Below are 23,353 nucleotides of genomic sequence, written 5' to 3'. Positions count from 1 at the left end.
AGAGATCATGCTGGAGTCAGGAAGGTAGCATTTCAGACCCACATCCCACCTGCCAGTGTGTGCACCGTGTGCGAATCTCTCCTCCTCTCCCTGATCACTGCTTAATGGAAACACAGAAAATAACACCATCTCCAAAGGGATATTTGAAACTCAACAAATATTTGGTCATTGTGATTTAATAAAAAAATCCATGATTTGGTAACTATCCACATTATGGAGGAAAGCCATGGTCAAGGGCACTGGAGGCTGGAATGAAGTGAAACTCTGACCTGTGCCTCAGTGGAAGGCTGCAGTGTTAAGTGCCCTTCAGCTTCTGCCTCCTTGCCTTTCTTCAAGCTCATGAAAATCTCTGCCATGATTTCTGAAACTTTTTCTGCTATGGATGGTATTAAATGAAAATAAAGAGTCTCTACATCCAAAACATGGACACAGAGAGACAGTTTTAACTTGGGTCTATACCCATGGACACTGCTGAAAGGAAAGAAAGTACAGACAGGAGGCCACAATTTGCTAATCCAAATTCATTTTGGTCAATTTAGGAAAGAAAGGGTGGTGGGGTTCAATGCTGAACAGACCTATTCTGGATGCCTCCCTGTGCCAAGCAGAGCATAGGCCTCAGGGAGTCAGAAATAGAAAAAAAGGAGACGTTCTACCCAAATACCCAGCACACATAACTGTAAGGTCAAAATTAAAATGCCCATCCAGAGATAGGAAAATGGTCATTTTGGGTCACTGGACATATTAATTGAGTGGCATAAAGATTAACCTACTAAGAACCAACAGTAACAACAATATCCAGATTTTATTTTGCCTGGATTTTATTCATATATCCCATATTATTCAAATAGGAGAACAAAGTATTTATCCTTACTCTGCAGTTGCATCAATGGGAAATCAACCCAGATATCAAGGCTGAATCTAGACACCAGTGAAACTAGTGAACTGCTTTACAGAGATAGGGATTGGGACTGAGAGATTTTGAAATAGATGGATTACTTTTATTTTTATTCTTTCCCACTTGACATTTTCAGTATAGGTCCAAAGATCTTAACCACTGGTAAATCTCTGGCATTTTTAGAATCTTTACAGTTTTATGAATGGGAATGAAATCAAAACCTAACATTATGTTTGCTTTGATATTGAGAGGGTTGTTTTCCAGCAAGGAGGAGCATGTGATGAGCTCAAGGAGGTTCTGGAGGGGACCCAAATGTGGATCTATCCTGAATGATCATCAGCCTCCCCTACTGTGACGTCTCCTGTGAACTGTGGCTGTTCTTCCATGGTGCATGCAACAGGTGACCTCACTGCTCTGCCTGTGATCACCAGGAATCACAAGAGGAAGAACAGAGTAAGCAAGAGAAATGGCTGGTGGGCTTGCCAATGGGACAGCCTGCCAGGATTCTCCTGTAATGCTCTGTGTCCATGGCCAGACAACCCAGTGCAAACAAAACTGCACTTTTTCTGGTCTAACAAACAGGAACAAGTTCCATTAATTATAATGTTCTTCTTTGTTTATTGTAAAGTATAATAAATTGGGCGTGCATAACTACAGCATGGTGACATACATGAAATGAAAAAAAGACGTAGACCATGTTGCTCAGCACTAACCCTGGGGAGCCCTGCATATCAGTTTATTATGCTCTGGCTTCAGTCATCCTCCTCCTCATCTTTTCACCACCATAGTCCTTTCATAGAGGTAAGAAAACACTTTTAAAGGACCAACCCATTTTGTGCAGTTTTGGGTGAAATTTCTGTGGAAAACAGAAACCAGTCTGGTAGAGATAAAATTTTTAAAATGATACCCAATACCCTCACCTTAAACAAACAAACAAAAAAAAACTTCACCAACCCATACAAAAACTGCATGTTCGTGTTCTTCCCTCTGGCTACTCAAACAGTGAAATTTGTTCTCAAGATGAGGAAATGTTACTCCCTGTATTCATTAGCACATCCAAAAGCTCACTCTGTACTTACAGGATTACAATGATTCTCTCCTGGATCATGACTAAGAAGTGCACATGCCAAGACCCATCCATACCTGGTGGCCAACAAAGGCTCAGACTCTGTGCCCAGCATTCCTATGAATATGCTGTCAGCTGGGCACTTCCTGATACAGAAACACAGCAGGAGACACAGCCACGCAGCTCACTGGTCAGGAACCATACACTGAAGGGCTGCAGGCACAGGCTCACTGTGGACTAATATAGGATCTTGGAAGCTCAATACACAGAGCTCACAATTAGACTAATTGGTCCATGCAATGCCCATCTCTATGGACTTCCCAATATTAATGCAAGAAGATGAAGAAGAGAAAATGAAGGTCCACTTAAGATTTGGACCCTAGCTGTAATTTGGAGGAAAATTGTGTACTTAATTTTCTTCTTTCACTTCTGTGTTTTTCAAAGATACATCAGCTTTTAAGGCGCATTCTTAAGATAAAATATATATAACAAAAAATTACCATATGAATCATAATAAATACATACCTCAGTGACATTTATTTGGTCATAAGTTATTTTTTAACTAAGCATTCAGTAATTAAAGAAATAGTGTATCTACTTCTTAAAATGATGGTCAAAGGACTCTACAGCATTAAAATGATGTGAAATTCAAAACTTTGTCTCAGGCCAGGCTCTAAGGTTCTACTGTCACTTCCCTTTGTTCCTACTTTGCTTTTCAAAAGCTAATGGACATCTCTGGCATTGTTTTGGGGTAACTCTATCTAATTTATTTTTGCCCATATTTTATTCTACCATCACATATTAACCACATAGGTAGTACAGATTTTCTGTTTAATCTGGATTCATTGTCATTGTATTAACAAGAAATCACCTTGGATGACATTATTGGGTCTCAGAGATGCTAACAACCCACCCATTGTTGCAGAAAGAATGAATCTAGACAACAGCAGCAAAAAATAAATTTTAAATCTGTGGTTGTATTGCATTAAACTTTTTGACTTTTTTCCAAAGTCAGAATATTTTAACCGGGATTCAGGGGTCTTAGCTTGAGGTACATATCTGGTACATTCTTAACCCTTTTCAAATTCCTGAGTAGTAATGCAGTCTAGACCTGCTTTGCTCTTCATCTGATGGAGATGGATTATTAGCAGAATGCAGGAGGATGTGGCAGCTGCAAGGGTATCCTGGAGTGGGGAACACAGGGAGGTCTTTGCTGGATTATTTGTGCCCACTTGATCTTAGATGTTTGTGCTCATCTCAGCCATTCTTCCTGAATTGGTGCTGATACAGCCACAAAGAGATCCCTCACCATAATTGTTAACATATAAGCTTCTTCAGGGCCAACATCATAATTAAGCTTTTTGAAAGCAAGCTTTTGTAAAGAGTATCAACAGGATTTCACAGGAGTTCTTCAGAGAGCATATTCTGGTTTGAAGCTTCCTCTTTCTAAATGCAAGGTTTGCTGACAAAGGCTGTAATACACTCTGTCTCAACAGACATTTGTATAAAAGGTAATATTTTGTTTTCCTTGGTAAAACTTGTGAAACCTCTGCCAAGCCTAAGACTATGGGACAAAGAGTACCTGCCATGTAACCAACCACTATTATGAAACTTTGTCCCCAACTGTGTATAAATCACAAGTAATTTTCAGATCCAGAGTCCAGAGATTTTTAGTCATTCGGCTCTTGGGACCACTGCAATTTAAACAAACCTGCTTCCTAAAAACACCTTGGGTGTCCAGCCTGATCTGTCCTACATCAGTGCAACTGATGCCACCGATTGCTCTGTCCTGGGATCTACCAGAAATCCCAAAGGGAAGTGCACAGGAAAGGGATTGCATCCTACACAGACAGCAAGGTGAAACACAGGGTTGCTTGTGGAGGGGACAACCTGTCAGCACTGTCCTGCCAAGATGCCATATGCCTCAAAGCCACAGTGCACTTCACACATGGCTTCAGCTATTTGACCTGAACACCCAGCACAAGTTACTAAAATCTCTGATCTTTTCCAATATGTCAAACATAATAATGTGGCAATTATAGCTTGATAAAAATTAGGCAGACAAATGTAAACACCCTACACATACCACACACTTCAGCACCTGCCACCCAGCACTCTCTCAATGAAGGATCATATGTTTGTGTGCTATCCTCATCCAGGTCCACCTCCTCCTCCTCACCCTCATAGACATCTCTCAGTGCTGAGGACAGTGTGAAGAGTACATTCTCTCCATGTGGATGACAGTGTGTGGTAAGAAGGACCAGTGTGGGAGGAAAGGACAACTGTAGTGACATTGCCACCATGCCCACCACCACCGTGGATGTCACATACGTGCCTCGACTCTCAGTCCCCATGACTGACACTGTGCAGCGCTCTCCCTCTGGGCAGCCACACTGCATGTTGGTCCTTCCTCCATCCTCACCTCCCTCAGCAGTTACCTATTTAGACTGGCTCAGGTGGTCATGACTAAGGAGAGTGGATTCCACATGGCTGGTACCCAGGGGCCTCCCACCTCATCTTTAGGGCTGACATCTGTGTATGCTCAGGTAGGGACTTCCTAAGACACAACCAGGTGAGAAGAAACACAGGATGCAGCCCACCTGACTGGAGCCATCAAGCTGAAAGCCTGGAGGCAGAGGTTGCTCATTGACTAAGGTGTGACCTTGGAGGCTCAATGCATAGAAGTCCTGACTGGCCAATAGGTGAGCATATTACAGACTCTACAAACTTGCTAATATTAATGGTGGAAGAAAAATGTTAGAAAATTAACATTAATTAAGGATTTTCACCAACTTTTAGCAAAAAGGAAGTTTATCTGTACTATAGATTTTTAATTGTTTTTTTTAAATAATACTTTCTTAAGTCCACTTTCAGTATAGTAAATTTAAATTACAAAAAAATTGACATTATTACCATTATCATTTGCATAGCTTAGTGGCATTAAATATAGACATAGTTGTTCAACAATCACTATCATGTACTAATGATACATGATTATCTAATCAAAGTGAAACCATGTCCCCAATGTGAAAAGAACCAAACATCCCTTCTCAACATGAGTTCCAACCACTTTACTATAAAACTTGGTGAGAAATTAGCACAAGGGGCACATTGACAGGACCAGGTATTTAGCTTTGCTGCATTTTCAAACATGCGTTGCAACCAGTCACCATGAGTGCTGAGATTTGCTATGCAGTCTCCTCAGGGCACTCTTAATATCCCTGTTCCTCAGGCTGTAGATGAAGGATTCAGCATGGGAGTGACCACAGTGAACATCAGAGAGGCCACCGCACCCTTTCTAGGAGAATGTGATACAGATGATCCAAAGTACACTCCAAAGGCTGTTCCTAAAAATAAGCAAACAACTGCCAGGTGAGACCCATAGGTGGAGAAGGCTTTGTACTTCCCACCTGAGGATGGGATCCTCAGAATGGAGGAAATAATTTTGTAGTTAGAGAAAAAGATCCCTGCAATGGGGAAAAGGCCATAGATGACAATAAGAATGTATTTGACAATGATATTAGAGTAGGTGTCCAAACAGGAAAGATTCAGAAGTTGAGAAGGATCACAAAAGAAACTAGAAATTTCCACATTCTTGAAGCTGGTAATTTTTAAGATCATCAAATTGTGCAACTGGAAGTCCAAAAGACTCAGCAAACATGACACCAAAACTAAGAAGCCACAGAGGCAAGGATTCATAATGACTGGATAATGTAGGGGGTGACAGATGGCAACAAACCGGTCATAGGCCATCACAGTCAGAAGCATTTAATCCATACAGACAAAAATGGCAAAAAAGGACATCTGTGTCAGAAAGCCCATGTAGGAGATGACATCATTGTGAGTCTGAATATTTACAATCATGTTAGGGACCATGGTGGAGATGAAACCAATGTCAGCCAAGGACAGGCTGGAGAGGAAGAAGTACATGGGGGTGTGGAGGTGCGGGTCAGAGCTGACAACTAGAATGATGAGCAGGTTCCCAAGCACTGTGACCAGGTACATGGACAGAAACAGTCCAAAGAGGATGGGTTGCAGGTCTGGATCCTCTGAGAAGCTCATGAGTAGGAATTCAGAGACACGGGTTAAATTTTGTGTTTGTATGTTGCTTGGACATCTTTGGGGAAGCAAAGAGGGTGTTAAAAAAAGAAAAAGAAATACATTAAACAGGCACCCCTCATCTGGAAACATTTGAATTCAACTATGCACAAGGAAGATGCTCACACATGAGGCCCACATACCTTCAAAATTAATTCTCAATAGTGAATCACCTGGTCTCTACATACACTTTCATTATTACTTTCTCCATCATTCACCCATCTTTCCATACACACTTTAGAGAAATTAAACTGAGCAATGTTAGAAGTCCAGAAGAATAGGAGAGAAGGAACTCATGATCACAATAAAATACAGCTTACTCTTTAAAGAAAAATTAGGGAATAAATAATGACCTTCCTATAAAGGAAATTAAGAGGCTGTTTGATACACCTCATTTTTCTCTCAGGATTTTAGTCAAAGTCTGTTGACAAGATATTTAAGACTGTGTTAGAACAGCATGTCCCGACAACTAGATCAATGATGATGGATCAAAACCAGAAAGCTGTATGTGCCCATTTTCTGCAAGGGTTCTCATCATTCTTTGATCTTTTCATTTGCCACTTGTATGGATTTAAGTCTTCTCTTCAAAAATTATGTAACATAAAATAAAAATCCTTGTTTGGGTGAACTTCAAATTTTGATAAGTATGATTGAGTCAGTGCACATAATCAATCATAGCATTGACCTCAAATGTGGCATTAGTGTGTACTGTACCTGTCAATGATTTTTAAATCATAGACTTTTAAATATCTCCTTTGAATCACTTTATGATGTTCAGGTTTAATGTATCAACCCATATAATAAAAGCTAAATGTCTGTTATAGGAAATAGCCCTTAACTCTTTCTTTTTTCTTGATTCTGAATGCCATCTGGCCTGATAAAACTGCTTCATGGTTTTGGGATCTCAACCCATCAAGTTCATTTTTTATGATCTAAGCACTAAGGAAAGCCCTGAAGCTCTGGTTTAATTTCCATACTTTTTCTTCTTCGTGGATTTTCTGGTCAGTCATTGGTAACACATTCATTTCAATTATATTATTTATATAACAATTGAACTTCTGTTCATTATTTATCATTACTGTTTGTGATTGAACTGCATATAGTACAAAATACAGCATAATGATAAATAATGTAACAACGTCTTGGAAACTTTTCATTTGTAAAATGAGGTAATAATTACCTACCTTGTATGGTTATCATCAGGATTTTTTTTAACAACCTTTTGCATTTCATAACTTGTACTTCTCTCCCATTATTTAGTCTATTTGTGCATATTTTAGAATATCCATACTCAGTGATGTCAGACCAACACCAATTTTATCAGCATATCCACACGTAAAGTTCTTTTCTTATTCCACACCTGAAATCCAATGTCTAACAATATCCTGGCATGTGGACATGCTCCATGAATATTACCTACTCTTATTGTCCATAATACCCATTACCTGTATTGAAACTTGAATCTGATAATACTTGTGGGAGAACTAACATTGGAGAGACGTCTTAATCATTACCTTAGAAATTTGAGTCTTAGAATCTCTGCCTTTTTCCATTATCTTGCAAACCTGTCTCCCAGACACACCTACTGTCTTGAAGTCGTGAGCTATGATTTTCTGTTGCTGTTTTCATGTCATAATCATCTACCATACAGTTTTCCTTTACAAAACTGCCTCATGTCCGCTTTGAGATTGAGAAGGCTGTTTTCAAGCATGGAGGAGGTTCTGGAGGGGGCCCAAGAGCATGATCTGTGCTGAATGATCATCAGCCTCCTCTACTGTGACCTCTCTTGTGACCTGTGGCTGTTCTTCCATAGTGCATGCAACAGGTGCCCCCACTGATCTGCCCTGTGATCCCCAGGAATCCACGAGAAAGAGCACAGTGGGAACGGCTCTCTTTCTGCAGTGACAGGGAAGAGTGGCTGAGTGGCTTGCTGATGGGACAGCCTGCCAGGATTCTGTGATACCCTGTGTCTATGGTCAGACAGCCCAATGCAAACAAGGCTTCACTCCTAACAAATGAGTACAAGTTTCATAATTGTAATGCACTTTTTCATTTTGTATAATATAGTAATAATGTGGGCATATATAACAAAGGTGAGATGGTGCACATGAAATGACACAGAGCACATTGCTCAGCTCCTGAGCCTGGGAAGCCCTGCACCTCAGTTCATGGTGCTCTGGCTTCTGTCATCCTCATCATCACCCTTACCATCACCAACTTTAGTCCATTTCTAAACCTCAGAAAACACTCTTGAAGGACCCATTTTTATACTGTTGTGGGTGAGATTTCTGTGTGAATTAGAACCAGTGTGGGTGGAGAGCACATTTTGAATTTTTGATCTCCCCACCTGAAACAAAAGCTTGAACCCCACAACCCCAGGGTTGAAGCTGCACGCTGGTGTCCTCCCACCTGGCTACTCTGTGGTGAGTGTCCTCATGTGAGGTAACACTACTTCCCCAGTCCTTCCCACATCCTGAATGGGGCCATGGTACTCCTGATAGGGGGGTGTGTTGGGGCTGCTCTCCTGGGTAATGACCTACCAGATACACAGGGCAAACCAGTAAGTTCTGTGGCCCCCTCTGCACTTACTGGGTCATGCTGCTTCCCTGCAGGGTCATGACCAAGAAGTGCTGATCCTGAGACCCTACCAAGTGTGGAGCCCAGGGAAGGCTCAACTGTGTCCACAAGAACAGATCGTGTGTTCAGGAGCTTCCTGATGCAGACACCCCAGGAGGAGAGATGGCTACACAGGTCACTGGATGATACCATCAACTGAAGGACTACAAGCACAGGCTGAATGAGGACTATTATATGACCTTGGACGATCAATACAGAGATTATAATTAGACTAATTGGTCCATGATTTTTAAATCTCCAAGGACTTCCCATCATTAATGGGGAAGACGAAGGAAAATGAATGCTCATATAAGTTTCTGGCCCTAACTCTAATTAGGAAGAAGTTTATATATTCTATTTTAATTTATTCCTTTGCTTTTTAAGATACATCTGTGATTAATGTCCATTTTATTGGGGTACAATATAAATATAAAAATGACCATTTGAACCACATTAAGTACATATTTTGGTGACATTAATTGCATTCGCATTGCTGTGCCATAATCACTATCATTCAAATCCAGAAATTTTCCATCTTCTAGAATTTAGCTGTGTACCCAGGTGAAAAAACTCACCATTCCTCCCACCCCAAGCCAGTGACCACCACTCTTCTGTGAAGCATGATGAGAAGAGAGTCATTCAAACAAAAAGCAAATGCTCAGGGAAGGGGCATTTCCATGACTAGATTTAATTATGTTGTATTTTCCAGCCTGTGTTACCATCGGGTGACTCAGATCCTGAGAATGCTAGCAGCCTCCTCAGTGGTGGAGTAATGACTCTGTTCCTCTGGCTTAACTGAAGTATTCTGCATACAGGTGCCTACTGTACAACCATGGAGACCAGCACACCTTTTCTACACTCCAAAGGTGCTTGAATTTGCCCTATTTTATACTTCCAAGTCATAGTAATGGGGAACAAACATTTTCTGTTTAATTTGTATTCAATGCAGCTGTATGAGTAGAATCCACCTCAGTTGCTGGTTCTCAGTGACACTAAAAACCTGCCCTGTGTTCAAGAAATGATAGGTAGATCTAGCAGCACTGATGCTAAATTGTGAATCTCTGGGTCTGATGCATGAATTTTTTTTAATGTTTTCCTAATATTAGGAACATTCTAAGCAGAGCTCCAGAGGCCTCAACTGCAGACACATCTCAGGTACACTTTGACCACTCGTCAGTTTCTTGAATCATAATGAAATCCAAGTGTGACTCTGGGTCTTCTTTTCATGTTGAGCGGGCTCATTGTAAGAATGCAGAGGATGTGGGCAGTTCCAGGGATACCCTGTGGGGGAGGTCTGTGCCCAGCTATTCTTACCTACTTTTTCACTGATTTTTTCCTCTTTGAGCCATTCACCCAAGTGCCCGGTTTCTCAACTCCACAGTGCAATTCAAATGTGGCTGCAGTAATTCAACCTTAAAACCTAGCATGAGTTACACAACAAAACTGTGTCCCATTTTTGTAAAATAAAATAAAGTGCCATGTAGACCTTAGGGAAAACCTTGCAGATGAATTGAGATAATCTGCATGGAACACTGTTCAACACCTTGCACTCAGCAATCTCTTATTAGGAATTCATGATGTTTTTTATGGTTGATCTCCTCATCCTCATCACCTTCATACACCCGTATAATGCTTAGGAGAAGTATAAATGGAGTGTATTTACTCCCTTTGTGGAGGAAACTTTATGGGAAATAGAATCATCGAGGCAGGAAAAGAAACGCTTTGCATGAGATTTTGGTTACCATCACCACAACCAGTCTCCCATGTGGCTACTCAAACATCATGTTCATCACTGTGATGAGGAGGTAATGCTTAGGACATTCCCTCTTCCAATCTTCATCTCCCACAGAACTTACTGGTTTGCCCTGTGTATCTGGTAGGTCATTACCCAGGAGAGCAGCCCCAACACACCCCCCTAGCAGGAGTACCATGGCCCCACTCAGGATGAACATCGATGCAGTTTTGGATAGTAGGTTCTTGATGCAAATAATCATTTGCAGAAAATAGATGGAATGTGAGAATATTATGTTAAGCAAAGTAAGTCAAATTCAGAAGGTCAAGGGTCACATACTTTCTTTCATTTGTGGAAGATAGAGAGGAAAAAGAAAAGAAAAGTGGGGCATTATTGCATGAAAAGCAAAGGGAGGTCAGTAGAGCAGAGAAAATGAACCAAGGGGTGGAAGAGGGGAGAAGATTGGGGGAGTGCTGGGGAGTGACATCACCAAATTCTGTTGTTATATTGTGTGCATGTACAAAAATGTAACAATAGATGCAAACACTGCATACAATTAAAATGCACCAATAAAAATGTAAAAGAAAAAACTACAGAAATCCACTTCATCATCAAAAAATTATGATCACTGTTCTTGATAATAAATCTTGTAGGAGTTTTAATGACTTCATATAAAATTTCAGTTCTTGGCATCTCTGCCTGACACTATTCTCCTGCACATCTCTGCCTTAAAAGCAACTACTCTCAGAAATTTTAAGGGTGAATTTTCCTGTCGTTGTCTCCATGCCTGCATTTATTTATGTACACATAAATAGTTTTCTTAAGCACATGCCTAAAGAGTACCTAAATCTCACCTAGGGAATATACAAAAAAAAATACGTATTGCCCTGCAATGTGATGATTTGTTTCAACATGTAGTTTAAAGTTTCCCTAAAAGAGTACATACATCTACTTTGAAGGCTTTAAACTGCTATGCAACATTACCTGAGAGACAAACATTACTAGTTTTTTAGTTCATTATTACAATAAACATTGCAAAATCCTTGTGCACTGATTCATAGCATATAGGTGAGATTTCATATAACATGTGGATACACAAGAATTGTATGACCTCTGTGTTAATCACCTTTCTGTTACTGTGACAAAATGCCAAAGAAAAAAATCACATAAAGGAGGAAAAGCTTATTTTGTCTCATACCTTCAGAGATTTCAGTCCATTGTCAGCTGGCTTCATTGCTTGGAGCTGGAGGTGAGGCACAGCATCATAGAAGAAGGGAATGGCAGGGGAAAGCTGCTCACCTCATATCAGCCAGGAAGAAGAGACAGGGGAAGGGAGGGAGGGAGGAAGAGAGAGAGAGAGAGAGAGAGAGAGAGAGAGAAGAAAGGAAAGGAAAGGAGGAACAGAGGGAACGAAGGAAGGAAGGGAGGAAGGGAGGGAGAGAGGGAGGGAGGGAGGAAGGAAGAAAGGAACAGAAATTGGCTAAGAAAAAGTTGCATGCCCCAAAGGCCCTCCCACAAGAACCCCCTCCCTCCAGATATGTGGCCCCTCCTACAGTTTCTCACACCTCTCTGAAGTCCACTGAGCTCTGAATTCATCTGTGGATTAATCCACAGATGAGGTCTGAGCTCTCATGGACCAACCATTTCTCACCCAGCATCTGAACACAGCCATGCTTTGGACCAAGCCTTCAACACACGAGTCTTTGGGAGACAGAACAGATTCAAACTGTACCAGTTTCCAAACAGATATTCACATTCAATGTTCACACAACTATAATGTTGAAAATTCCAATTAAAAGTCCCCATTTATCTCTCCCAAAGAATGACAGCCATCAATCTGCTATTAAATATCTTGATATATAAAATCCAATAAATTACAAAAATATTATTAATAATGCAGTATTTACAGATTTATTTGCTTCATTTTATTGCATTTTTCTAACTACTTATCAAATGGAGGTCAAAATTCCTGAGATTAGACTGTTCTACTGAGGAGCCTCCTCAGGGCATTTTTAATGTCCTTGTTCCTCAGGCTGTAGATAAAGGGGTTCAGCATGGGGGTGACCACACTGTATATCACTGAAGACACCACATCTTTCTTGGGGGAGGATGACACAGCTGATCCAAGGTATGCTCCAATGCCTGTTCCATAAAATAAGCAAACAACTGACAGGTGAGACCCACAGGCAGAGAAGGCTTTGTACTTCCCACTCAGAGATGGGATCTTCAAAATGGAGGAAACAATTTCATAGTAAGATAAAAGGATCCCTAAGACTGGGAGAAAACCATAGATGGCACCAAGAAAATACTTGATCATGTTACCAGAGAAGTTGTCGTAACAGGAAAGACTAAGGACTTGAATAGGGTCACAGAAGAAATTAGAAATGTCCACCTCTGTGAAGTGGGTAAACTCTAATGCAATCAGAATATGAAGCTGGGATTCAAAAACTGCAAACAACAAAGACACCAAAACTAAGAATCCACACAGATGAAGGTTCATAATGACTGGATAATGCAGGGGGTGACAGATGGCCATGAAGCGGTCATAGGCCATTACAGTCAGAAGCAGATCATCCATGCATGCAAATATGACAAAAAGAGACATCTGTGTCAGGCAGCCCACATAGGAGATGACTCTGCTGTGAGTCTGAATGTTCGTGAGCATCTTTGGGACCGTGGTGGAGATGAAGCAGATGTCAGCCAAGGACAGGTTGGAGAGGAAGAAGTACATGGGGGTGTGGAGGTGGGGGTCAGAGCTGACAGCCAGGATGACAAGAAGGTTCCCAAGCACTGTGACCAGGTACATGGACAGGAACAGTCCAAAGAGGATGGGCTGCAGGTCCGGATCTTCTTAGAAACCACAAAGATGAAATTCTGATATGATTGTTAGATTTTTTTCTTCTATATTATTTGTACACCTTTTGAAATAAATGGTAAAAAAGAAACATGTAAACAGGCACCCACAGTTCTGTATGTATTTTGAACTCATATATTCACATATTAAGTGTTCACACTTCTGGATTATACCCTTCAGCAGTATTTCTCATTGTGATAAACCCAACCATATTGCAACTCTCATACTATTGGTTTCTCTGTTTTCCTGCTCCTTCTACATACATCTGCTTTACAGACACTCAACAATGTTATAAGACCAATAATATAAGCCAGATGTGGTGGTGCAGACCTGTAATCCCAGTGACTCAGGAGGCCGAGATAAATTCAAGGGCAGCCTCAGCAATTTGGCAAGGCTTTAAGCAACTTTGTGAGACCTTGTCTTAAAATTAAATAATAAAAATAAAAATGACTACTGATGTGACACAGTGGGCAAGCGCCCTGGTTTCAATCTCCAGTACCACACACACACACACACACACACACACACACACACACACACACCAAAAAAAAAAAAAAAGACCCATAACATTACACACGAGCTCCCAATCACAGTAAAAGACAGCCTGGATAAAGAATAATATCATTTATTCTCTGTTTCTTTTAAGAAAGAAATAAACAGTAAGCAATAGCCTTTTCACTTTCAGAAGAAATAATCATTAAAAAGTAATTTAATAAGCACTCAAATGTATCTATTTTTATCTAAAACCATGGCATGCTACTCCTATACATAGACTATTTAGAAAACATTTACAAGACTTAAGACTGTAGATACTGATACTAAATTAAAGTTGATAACTCATAATCAAAACTGTGTTATGGGCCAATTTCCTCCCAGCGACTTCTCATTAATCTTGGATTTCTGATTTCCCTGCTTTTTTGCAAGTAAATACCCACTCAAATGTAGTTTGCATTTTATGAATACCTATTTGTAATTCCTATTCTTGGATTTGGTGAACTTCAAATTTTTATAAACATTTTCAGAAAATACACAAATGTATAACATCCCTGACAGCAAATACAGAATTAGTGCACACTGCACTGGTCTCTGGTCAAAGCCTAATGAAATGTTGAGAATCTTTTTGAACATTTTCCTTAACACCGATTCACCTGCACCCTCTATCAATGCAGCACCACATCTGTGGTAAGGACAGATATGTGGGACTTTTCTTTCTAGATCCTCTGTTCTTTAGTGAGCTGGCAATGCTCTTTCACTGTTTCTCTGATCACAAAGTGAATCCTTTTCAGGGAGGACTTTGACCCCAGGCAAAGCTCCAGACTCTGGATTTCATTATCAAACTTAATTCCCTGGGTTTTGATCAGATAGACATATTCATGACAATTCTTCCTGAAACATGGATTGCAGATCATTTTCTTCAACAACCTGAAGGAAACTCAGGTTCGTTATTTCATCATCTTTCACTATGATATAGTTTGGAAACAGGGAAAGGAGAAACATGCCCAAAATAATGTAAGCACATCTGACTATTTTCTCATTTATAACACGGTGACAATATTGTCCCACTTTATATACTTTATAATCTTTTTAACAAGCCTGTTTAAATTCCTGGGTCTAGGAATATCACTCAATTGTAGATAACTTGTCTGCCATGTAAGCAGTGGCTTTTAATCTCTGAATTTTTTATTATATTCACCAAATATTAACAACATACAGGGCATCCTTTATCTGTTTAATCCTTTCTTGATGCAGTTGCCTCAATTACAACTCAACTCAGAAGACAAGGCCTAGGCTAAGAGAGTCCATATCCTGTTCTTTATCACAGCAATGGAAATTTAGCCCTCAGGGCTCAAAACTGAATTCTCCACCTCTGGGTGACATGCACCCCTTCTGCTCATTGTTCCCAACAATCCAAAAGAGAGCAGAGGTACAGAGGTCTTAACTACAGGTCCACCCCAGGTGCACTTTAAAATTCTTTCTAGACTACTGAGTAGTAATGAAATCAAGACCTGAACTTCAGACTGCTTTTGAGATCAGTTTGATGTCAAGAATGACAGCTGCATGGATATCTTGGGGTGGTGAGAGAGGGGATGTATACTGAATGAGTGTCTGTCTTCTCTTTCTCTGAATTCACCCTCTGATTTTAGATGTTCTTCCTATAATTGTAGCACCAGATGCCACCCACTGATCTATCCTGTGCTCCACTAAAAACCTCCAAACTGAAGTGCGCAGTGAAGGAAGGTCTCATCCTGGAGTGACAGGGAAGGGGAATGACTAAGTTCACAGGGGACAAGGCCACCTGGCAGGACAAGGCCTGACAAGGCCATCCTGCCTAATCTGCTCAAATGCTCTGTCTCTAATCAAACCTCAATTCAAACAGGAATTCAGATTTTCAACCTAAAATCCTACCACAAATTACATAAAAATATTGTGCTTCTTTCTTTCCTGAAAAATAAAAGTAATGTGGCACATTTGACATTGGTGAAGTGATTGGAAACAATGCTTCATACAGTTCATACTCCATCACAAATTGATACAATCTATATAGAATGCAAAGACAGAGTCTGGAGCTCAGAAATATACCAATAATAAGAGAGACAGAGTCCAGGCAGAAGTCAGGAGAAGGGAGGAGGGAGGACTGAATGGAGGAAGGCAGGATTGACATTGATCAAATTATGCTATATGTATGTATGAATATGCCACAATGAAACCCACTACTCTGTGTCATTAATATATGTCAATAAAGGTATTTAAAAGTATAAATTTTGATCAGATAGGCATGTATTTGAGTCCTGGATATTATTTTTTTTCCAATTCTGCCAGAGGGGTTAATTAGTTAAGAAGATCTTATCATTTAAAAACACTCAGCATGTATAAAATGCCCACACCCATGACTGGCACACAACAGTGCTTAATTATTATTAAACAAAAAGGTGAATTTCAGTAGTAAATTTAATAAAGCTGAAAATCTGTAAAGGTCAATTAATATTGGCTCATGATGTGATGGACACTATCCTCATCCTCATCATCACCTTCATAAATGTCTTGGAGAGCTTAGGAAAGAGTTCAGTGAGACATACTTTCTGTTATGGTCTGAGAGCTGTCTATGGGAGGTAGAACCAGGGTGGGAGGAAAGCAAGACTCTGAATGAGATTTCTAGGACCCCCCCCCCCACAACCAAGATCATGAACTTCACAATCCTGGTAACTGAAATTTGACCCATTCTTTTTCCCCCATCTGCTCTCCCAAAATGCATGTCTGTCCTGGTGATGAGGAAACAATGCTTCATACAGTTCATACTCTGTCATTCGCCTCCCTCAGCACTTACTGATTTGCACTGGGACTCTGGTGGGTCATGACCAAGGAGTGAAGATCCAGAGCCCATCTGATGCCTGGTACTCAATGAAGCCTCAGGCTCTGCCCCAGGATTTCTATCCATGGAGTCTCAGATAGGAGCTTCCTGAAGCAGACCAACCATGGAAGGAGGAGGCACAGGGATGGAGCCCACTGGACTTGGAGCCATCAAACTGAAGGGCTGCAGGCACAGACATTGTTGACTGTTATATGGCCTTGGAAGCCCAATGCACAGAGCTCCTAATTAGCCAAATTGGTCCAGGTTGCCACAAACTCTAAAAGTCTCCTCATATCAATGCCAGCTGAGGAAGAGAAAAATCAGTATCCACAAAAGCTCTTGGGCTCTTCCTCTACACAAGAGGAAGCTCCTGGGTATTATAATTTCTTTCATTAATTTTTTTCTTTGCCTTGTTCCATTTTTATGATGATGAAATTTCATCCCCTCTAAAAATGGCAATTTTCCCCATTGCCAAGGGCACAGATCAGCAGCATTAATCACACTCACACTGTGGTGCATCCATCACCAGCATCCATAGCCAAACTGAAAATTTCTACACAACATAAAAATCTTGCCATTCCTCCCAGCCACAAAATTGGCTCCCAAAATTCTCCCATCAAAAGGGATGACAAATTGAAGTAATTATGCAATAATGTGACTGAAAGGCAGGCTAGATTTCCAGGTTTATTTTTGTAGTTTTGTTGCCTTTTCCATCCTACATTTAAACTGATTGCTTAGGTCCAGACAGTTCTGCTGTGGAGCCTCCTTGAGACACTTTTTATGTACTTGCTCCTCAGTCTGAAGATGAAGGGATTCAGGACATGGATGAGCAAAATGTAAATGACTAAGGCAATATCTCAGAGATTTTGACAAAACTGAACCAAGGAACACTCCAATGATGGTTCCACATTATAAGCCAACAACTGATGAAAGAGTCTTACAGGACAGAAGCATTTATGTTTATCAGCTGATATGAGTCTCAGAATCAAGGAAACAATTTTTTTAGAAAGATAAAAGACTTCCTAAGATGCAAAAAAAAAAAAAAAAAAAAAAAAACATGGTACAAAAAAGAATACCTGACAATGTTATTACAGAAGGTATCAGGTCAGGTGTGATTAAGGAGTTGAGAAGGATCACTGAAAACCTGGAAATTTCCACATCCATAAAGTAGGGAAATTATAATCAAACTGTGTATCTGGGAAGCCGAAAGGTTAACCATGTAAGACACCAAACTAAGAAATCACAGAAGTGAGGGTTCCTGATGACTGGGAAATGCAGGGGAGACAGATGGCTACAGTCCATAGGCCATGTTACTCAGAAGCATATCGCATATGCTTTCAAAAACAAGAAAAAAAAAGCCATCTGTATAATACAACCCACAAAAGAGATTATTCTATTGTGGATTTGGATGTTCACAGTCATCTTTAAGACCTTGGCAGACCCAGGACAGGTTGCAGAGGTGTTGGCAGGATAAGGAGTGCCGCAGTCTAGCTGGGCACAGAATCACGAGCCACTCAAGCAGGAACAAAACTTTATTTTTGAAAATGCCGCCAATACTCCTACGCCCAGCAAGCAAGCCGGTCCACCCACGTGGTCGCCTCTACCTGAACCGGAGCCCAGGACCTCCCCCGGAATTCCCTCCTACTATCCTTCCCCAACCAATGGGAACTCTCCAGGAGTCCCGTAAGGTAACATGAGTCCTGTAGCAGGCCAAGGTGAACAGCAGGAGTCCAATTTCCATATGAATGTAAATCTTAACATAATCATATCATCTCAATGGCTAGCTGGCGTCACCTTACAACCAAAAGTGCCATGCATCATATTATTTGGTTGTGGCTCCTAGCAAAGGAGCGGGAACATGGACAATCCAAGTAGGGATGACTAAACATCTCAACCACCACAGGTGCCCAGGAGTAAAAATTTTGTGACATGCGTAAGATTCTCTGTGAATGCATTGTTTGACCATATTCTGGGAACATAGAGAGTGTTGGATAAAAGAACAAATAAACAAACACCCACCACTCAGTATACATTTTGAATTCAGGTATTCAAAGGAAGGAATTCACATACCGTGGTACATACACCTCACAATACTTCTCTGTTGTGACTAAACAAATCTTTTTAAAACCCTTGCATTATTATAATCTGTGTTATCTTACATAAACTCCTACTTTAGAGACACTCAGCTGAGCATGCAGAGAAGGCCAAGAGCATTAGAGATAATGGTCATGTTCTCTTTGAAGAAAAACATAGAACATAATAAATATGCTTTCCCTTTCAAGAAAAATCACTTTTATAAAGGGAAATTAAGAAGCTGCCCAATATAATTCATTTCATTCTGTGCTAGTGATACAAACCCTCTTTATTTAGGACTGTCTTATCTAAATTTTAAGTTAAGACTCATAATTATGACCGGAAAGCATTGTGTTAAACCAAGAGATGTTTTTATTAATCTCGGGTTCTCTAATTTCCCTCCTTTCTGGATGCAAGTGCTCAGACAAATAAGATTTATCTTAAAAATCACTTAATATATGATTAGAATTGTTGGTCACAGTAGACGTAAAATTTTGATAATATAATTTGGTCGACCCACATAATCAGACATCACTGACCATAAATGTGGAATTATTGTACACTTTGCCTGTCAATAATTAAGTCATTATGAAATTTGAAGAATATTTATGAAAATTTTTATTTAATAAGCCTTCCTTTTGATCAACCCATCAAATATCAGTAAAATATTTGTTTATAAGTTGTCTTCTAGTATTTTTCTCCATTTTGGTTCTCCCTTTTGTAGTAGCCTGGAAATACTTTTATTTTTTTCTGGTCATAAAGCCTCTTTTTTATGGTGGAAGATTTTGACAACGGGAACATGCCAAACCCCACGTTTCGGTGCCAACGGTATACCTACTTAATAGATTTTTTTGTCAATTCTTCCTGAAACATGGACTAGAACTCTCTTGTCTCAGCTCCCTGAAGACAAACCCAGTTTATTATTTTGTCAGGCCACTCTGATCTGATAGAAAACAGAGAAAAAAGAGAAAATTACAGGAAATATTATGAACACACCTGGGCAATTTCCTCATGTGTAAAATGGGTATAACAATTATTTACATTATATGATTGTTTTAAGAAATTTTATTGCGGGGCACAGTGGCATATGCCTGTAATCCCAGAGTCTCGGGGGGCTGAGGCAAAAGGATTACAATTTCAAAGCCAGCCTCAACAAAAAGTGAGACCCTATCTCTAAATGAAATACAAAATAGGCCTGGGGATGTGGCTCAGTGGTCAAGTACCCCTGGGTTCAATCCCTGGTACAAAAAAGAAAAAGAAAAAAGAAATTTTGTTAATTTTATGGTCTTAATGGAACATTATAATTGTACATAATAATAAGATTTATTGTGACATGACTGTTAGAAAACTATCACCACAGAGTATAACTTGCTCCACCTCATTCCCCAGTACCTTCTCTTTCCTTTCCCTTCTCTTCCACCTTATCCCCTTCCTCTACTGTACTGGTCTCCTTTCTATTTTTTTTCTAATTACCAAATTATAGACACATAAAAATGGGTTTCATTGGAGTATACTCATACATAGAAATCACATAATTTTGTTCTCCAGTGAATTATTCAAATAAAGAATCCCATCACTATGTAAAATGTGAGTTTAATGATGAACAGTTTTCAAATGACACTTCATCCTGGAGTGGTGTGATTTCTAAAATGTGCCTCAAATAAAATCACAAGTTTTGCCTTGCTTAGCCTCATCTATTTGTGCTACCTTTTCTAGTTTTATTTTCTAGAAATGATCTTTTTGTACATTTGAGAACCACATATTTCTTTATATTTTCTATCATGTGCAATTTAAATGTACCATTTTAAGCCTTGTTAACTTCACAGTTCATTGACATTAATTATATTCATGTGGTTAGAAAACTATCACCAACACAAATTTCTAATAAATTTTGATCTTTCCTAATTGAACCTTCATACTCCATTACTGCCTCTCTCCAGTGCTGACAACAGCAATCTTACCATGAATGTTAGAAATTAAAGTTAATAAACTACAAAAAATAAGGTGACCAAAGAGGCAAGATTTATTGGTACTGATGTCAAATTTTATTGTTATTCCAAACTAAACATTAAGTTGATGCCCCAGATATTAAGAACAGACAATTCTACAGAGAATTGTCTCCTCACAGTGTTTTAAATTTCTCTGTTCCTCAGGCTGTAGTGAAGGGGTTCAGCATGGGGGTGACAACTGTGTACAACACTGAGGCCTCTGAAACCTTTCTAGATGGATGTGACACAGCTGGACCAAGGTACACTCCAATGCTTGTTCCATAAAATAAGCAAACAACTGACAGGTGAGACCCACAGGTGGAGAAGGCTTTGCACGTCCCACCTGAGGATGGTATTCTCAGAATGGAGGAAATTATTTTATAGTAAAAGATCCCTAAGATGGGAAAAGGCCAAAGATGGCACTGCCAGAGTACACAACTAGGTTATTGGTGAAGGGGTCAGAACAGGAAAGTCTGAGTACTTCAGAAGGAACACAAAAGAAATTGTAAAATTCCACATCCTTGAAGGTGGTAACCTGTAATGCAATCAAATTGTGCAGCTGGGATTCCAAAAAGCTAACAAAAAAAGTCACCAAAACTCATAAGTCACAGAGGCAAGTGTTCATAATGACTGGATAACGCAGGGGGTAACAGATGGCCATCATGGTCAGAAGCAGATCATCCATACATACAAATATGATAAAAAGAGACATCTGTGTCAGTCAGCCCACATAGGAGATGGCTCTGCTGTGAGTTTGAATATTCTTGAGCATCTTTGGGACCGTGGTGGAGATGAAACCAATGTCAGCCAAGGACAGGTTGGAGAGGAAGAAGTACATGGGGTGTGGAAGTGGGAGTCAGAGCTGATGGCCAGGATGATGACATGGTTCCCAAGCACTGTGACCAGGTACATGGACAGGAACAGTCCAAAGAGAAAGGGCTGGTAGTCTGGGTACTCTGAGAGTCCCAGGAGATGGAATTCAGAGACACTTGTGAGATCTGTGGTTCTGAATTTATTGGACAGCTTTTGCAAAAGAAAATAGAATGAGAGAAAGAAATACAGAAGGCCCCAAGCACTCTGTCCACATTTGAATTCAAGTATTCCTAAGGAAAGTGTTTACACTTGATTCCCAGACATTTTCAACAACATATCTCAGTAGCCAAAGCCCAATCTTCATACATTCTTTCATTATTGTTCTCTGTGTTATTCACTCTTTTCTACACTCACTTTACACTCACTTTAGAGATATTGAAGTCCAGGACCGTGGAGAGAATACATTCATGATCACTGTACAATGCAGCCTACGCTTTAAGGAAAAAATGGGGAAAACCAGCCTTCCTTATAAAGAAAAGTAATTTTAATAAGAGGAAATTAGAAATAGTCCACTACACCTTGTTTTGTACTAAGAACTTGAGACAAATCCCTTAGACTTATAAAACTTAAGAAGCTTTACCTCCTATATCAAGAAAACACCAGCTGTGACAAATCAGAAATGAAAGAGATATTTTTCCCAAATACACAACATATAATCTGTAAAGTCAAAACTAAAATGGCCAATCCAGATACAGGAAAACAGTACCTTCAGGTCAATGGATGTTTTAGTTGAGGGGCATAAAGAATACCTCTTATCATCAGTAATAATAATAATAACATCTAAATTATATTTTGCCCTAATTTTGAACATGCATCACATATTAATCACACACAGAGCACCTACTTTCTTTTTCATCCTGACTCACTGCAGTTGCCTCAGCTAGAAATCAACTTAGATCACAATGCTGAATCCCAGACATAAACAGCCTGTCCATGTCACAGTAAGGATAACTGAAGTCTGGCCCACTCAGCATTTGTAGTGTTTCACAGATGATAAAGTTTTCAGCAGAGGTCCTAACCATGGGTACATCTCAGGAATATTTTTAAACTCTTTTCAGTTCCATGAGTAAGAATGAGATCAAGAGCTGACCTTAGGTTTCGTTTTGAGATTGAGAGATTTACAAGCATGGAGGACCATGTGATCAGGGGCATTAATACTCCTGAGTGGGTGCAAGAGCATGACCTGTACTGAATGTGATCTCTCCTCTGACCTGCGGTTGTTCTTCCATAGTGGATGCAGCAGATACCACCCGGTATTCTGCCCAGTGATCACCAGGAATCCCACAAGGAAGAGCGCAGGGAAAAAGGTTTCCCTATTGGGGTAATTGAGAAGTGAAATGTTTGATTGGCTTGTTAATGGTACAGCCAGCCAGGATTCTCCTCCATGATGCCCTGTGTCCATACTCGCACAGCCCAATGCAAACAAGGCCTCACTCTTTGCTACCTAACAAATGAGTACAAGTTACATAAGGATAATGCACTTTTTCACTTTCTGTGAAGATGGGCATACATAACTAAAATTAGATGATGCACAAGAAATGAAACATATCACGTAGAAGTGTCACTCAGCACCTGCAACTTGGAAGCCTTCTTTATGATGCTAAGGCTACTGTCATTCTCCTCGTCCTGATCATCACCATCATGGATCTTCATAGTACTGAGGAGACACTTTAGAAGGACCCATTTGTGCTCTTATGGGCATGAGTTCAATGGGAAGAAGAACTCAATGGGTAGAGTGAACAAGATTTGAATAAGATTTCTGACACTCCACCTTTTTATTGGTTCTTTTTAGTTATACATGACAGTAGA

The 23,353-nt window shown here is 40.0% G+C and overlaps 2 protein-coding genes and 1 pseudogene across 3 annotated transcripts in view; all 3 read right to left on the bottom strand.

Moving 5' to 3' along the window:
• The window catches only part of LOC308645936 (olfactory receptor 7E24-like), a gene marked incomplete at both ends in the record, with an annotated part of 109,833 nt that overhangs the window by 2,967 nt on the left and 83,513 nt on the right, over positions 1-23,353 (bottom strand). Inside the window, one exon of the mRNA XM_081288390.1 lies at positions 21,627-21,669. The remainder of the gene's footprint in view (positions 1-21,626; positions 21,670-23,353) is intronic.
• LOC308645785 (olfactory receptor 7E24-like) lies at positions 5,128-6,023 on the bottom strand (annotated as a pseudogene). The gene has a single exon. The product of its transcript is annotated as an olfactory receptor 7E24-like (transcript).
• Positions 12,383-23,353, bottom strand: part of LOC308645973 (olfactory receptor 7E24-like) — a gene marked incomplete at its 3' end in the record, with an annotated part of 45,136 nt that continues 34,165 nt past the window's right edge. The window contains exon 2 of the mRNA XM_081288421.1: positions 12,383-13,240. Within this exon, the coding sequence (XP_081144547.1) occupies positions 12,383-13,240 (858 nt within the window). The remainder of the gene's footprint in view (positions 13,241-23,353) is intronic.

The sequence above is a fragment of the Spermophilus citellus genome (genome assembly GCF_964194105.1).
Source record: "Spermophilus citellus genome assembly, chromosome: 3".
NCBI lineage: Eukaryota > Metazoa > Chordata > Mammalia > Rodentia > Sciuridae > Spermophilus > Spermophilus citellus.
This window is presented reverse-complemented; position numbering and strand designations above follow the sequence as displayed.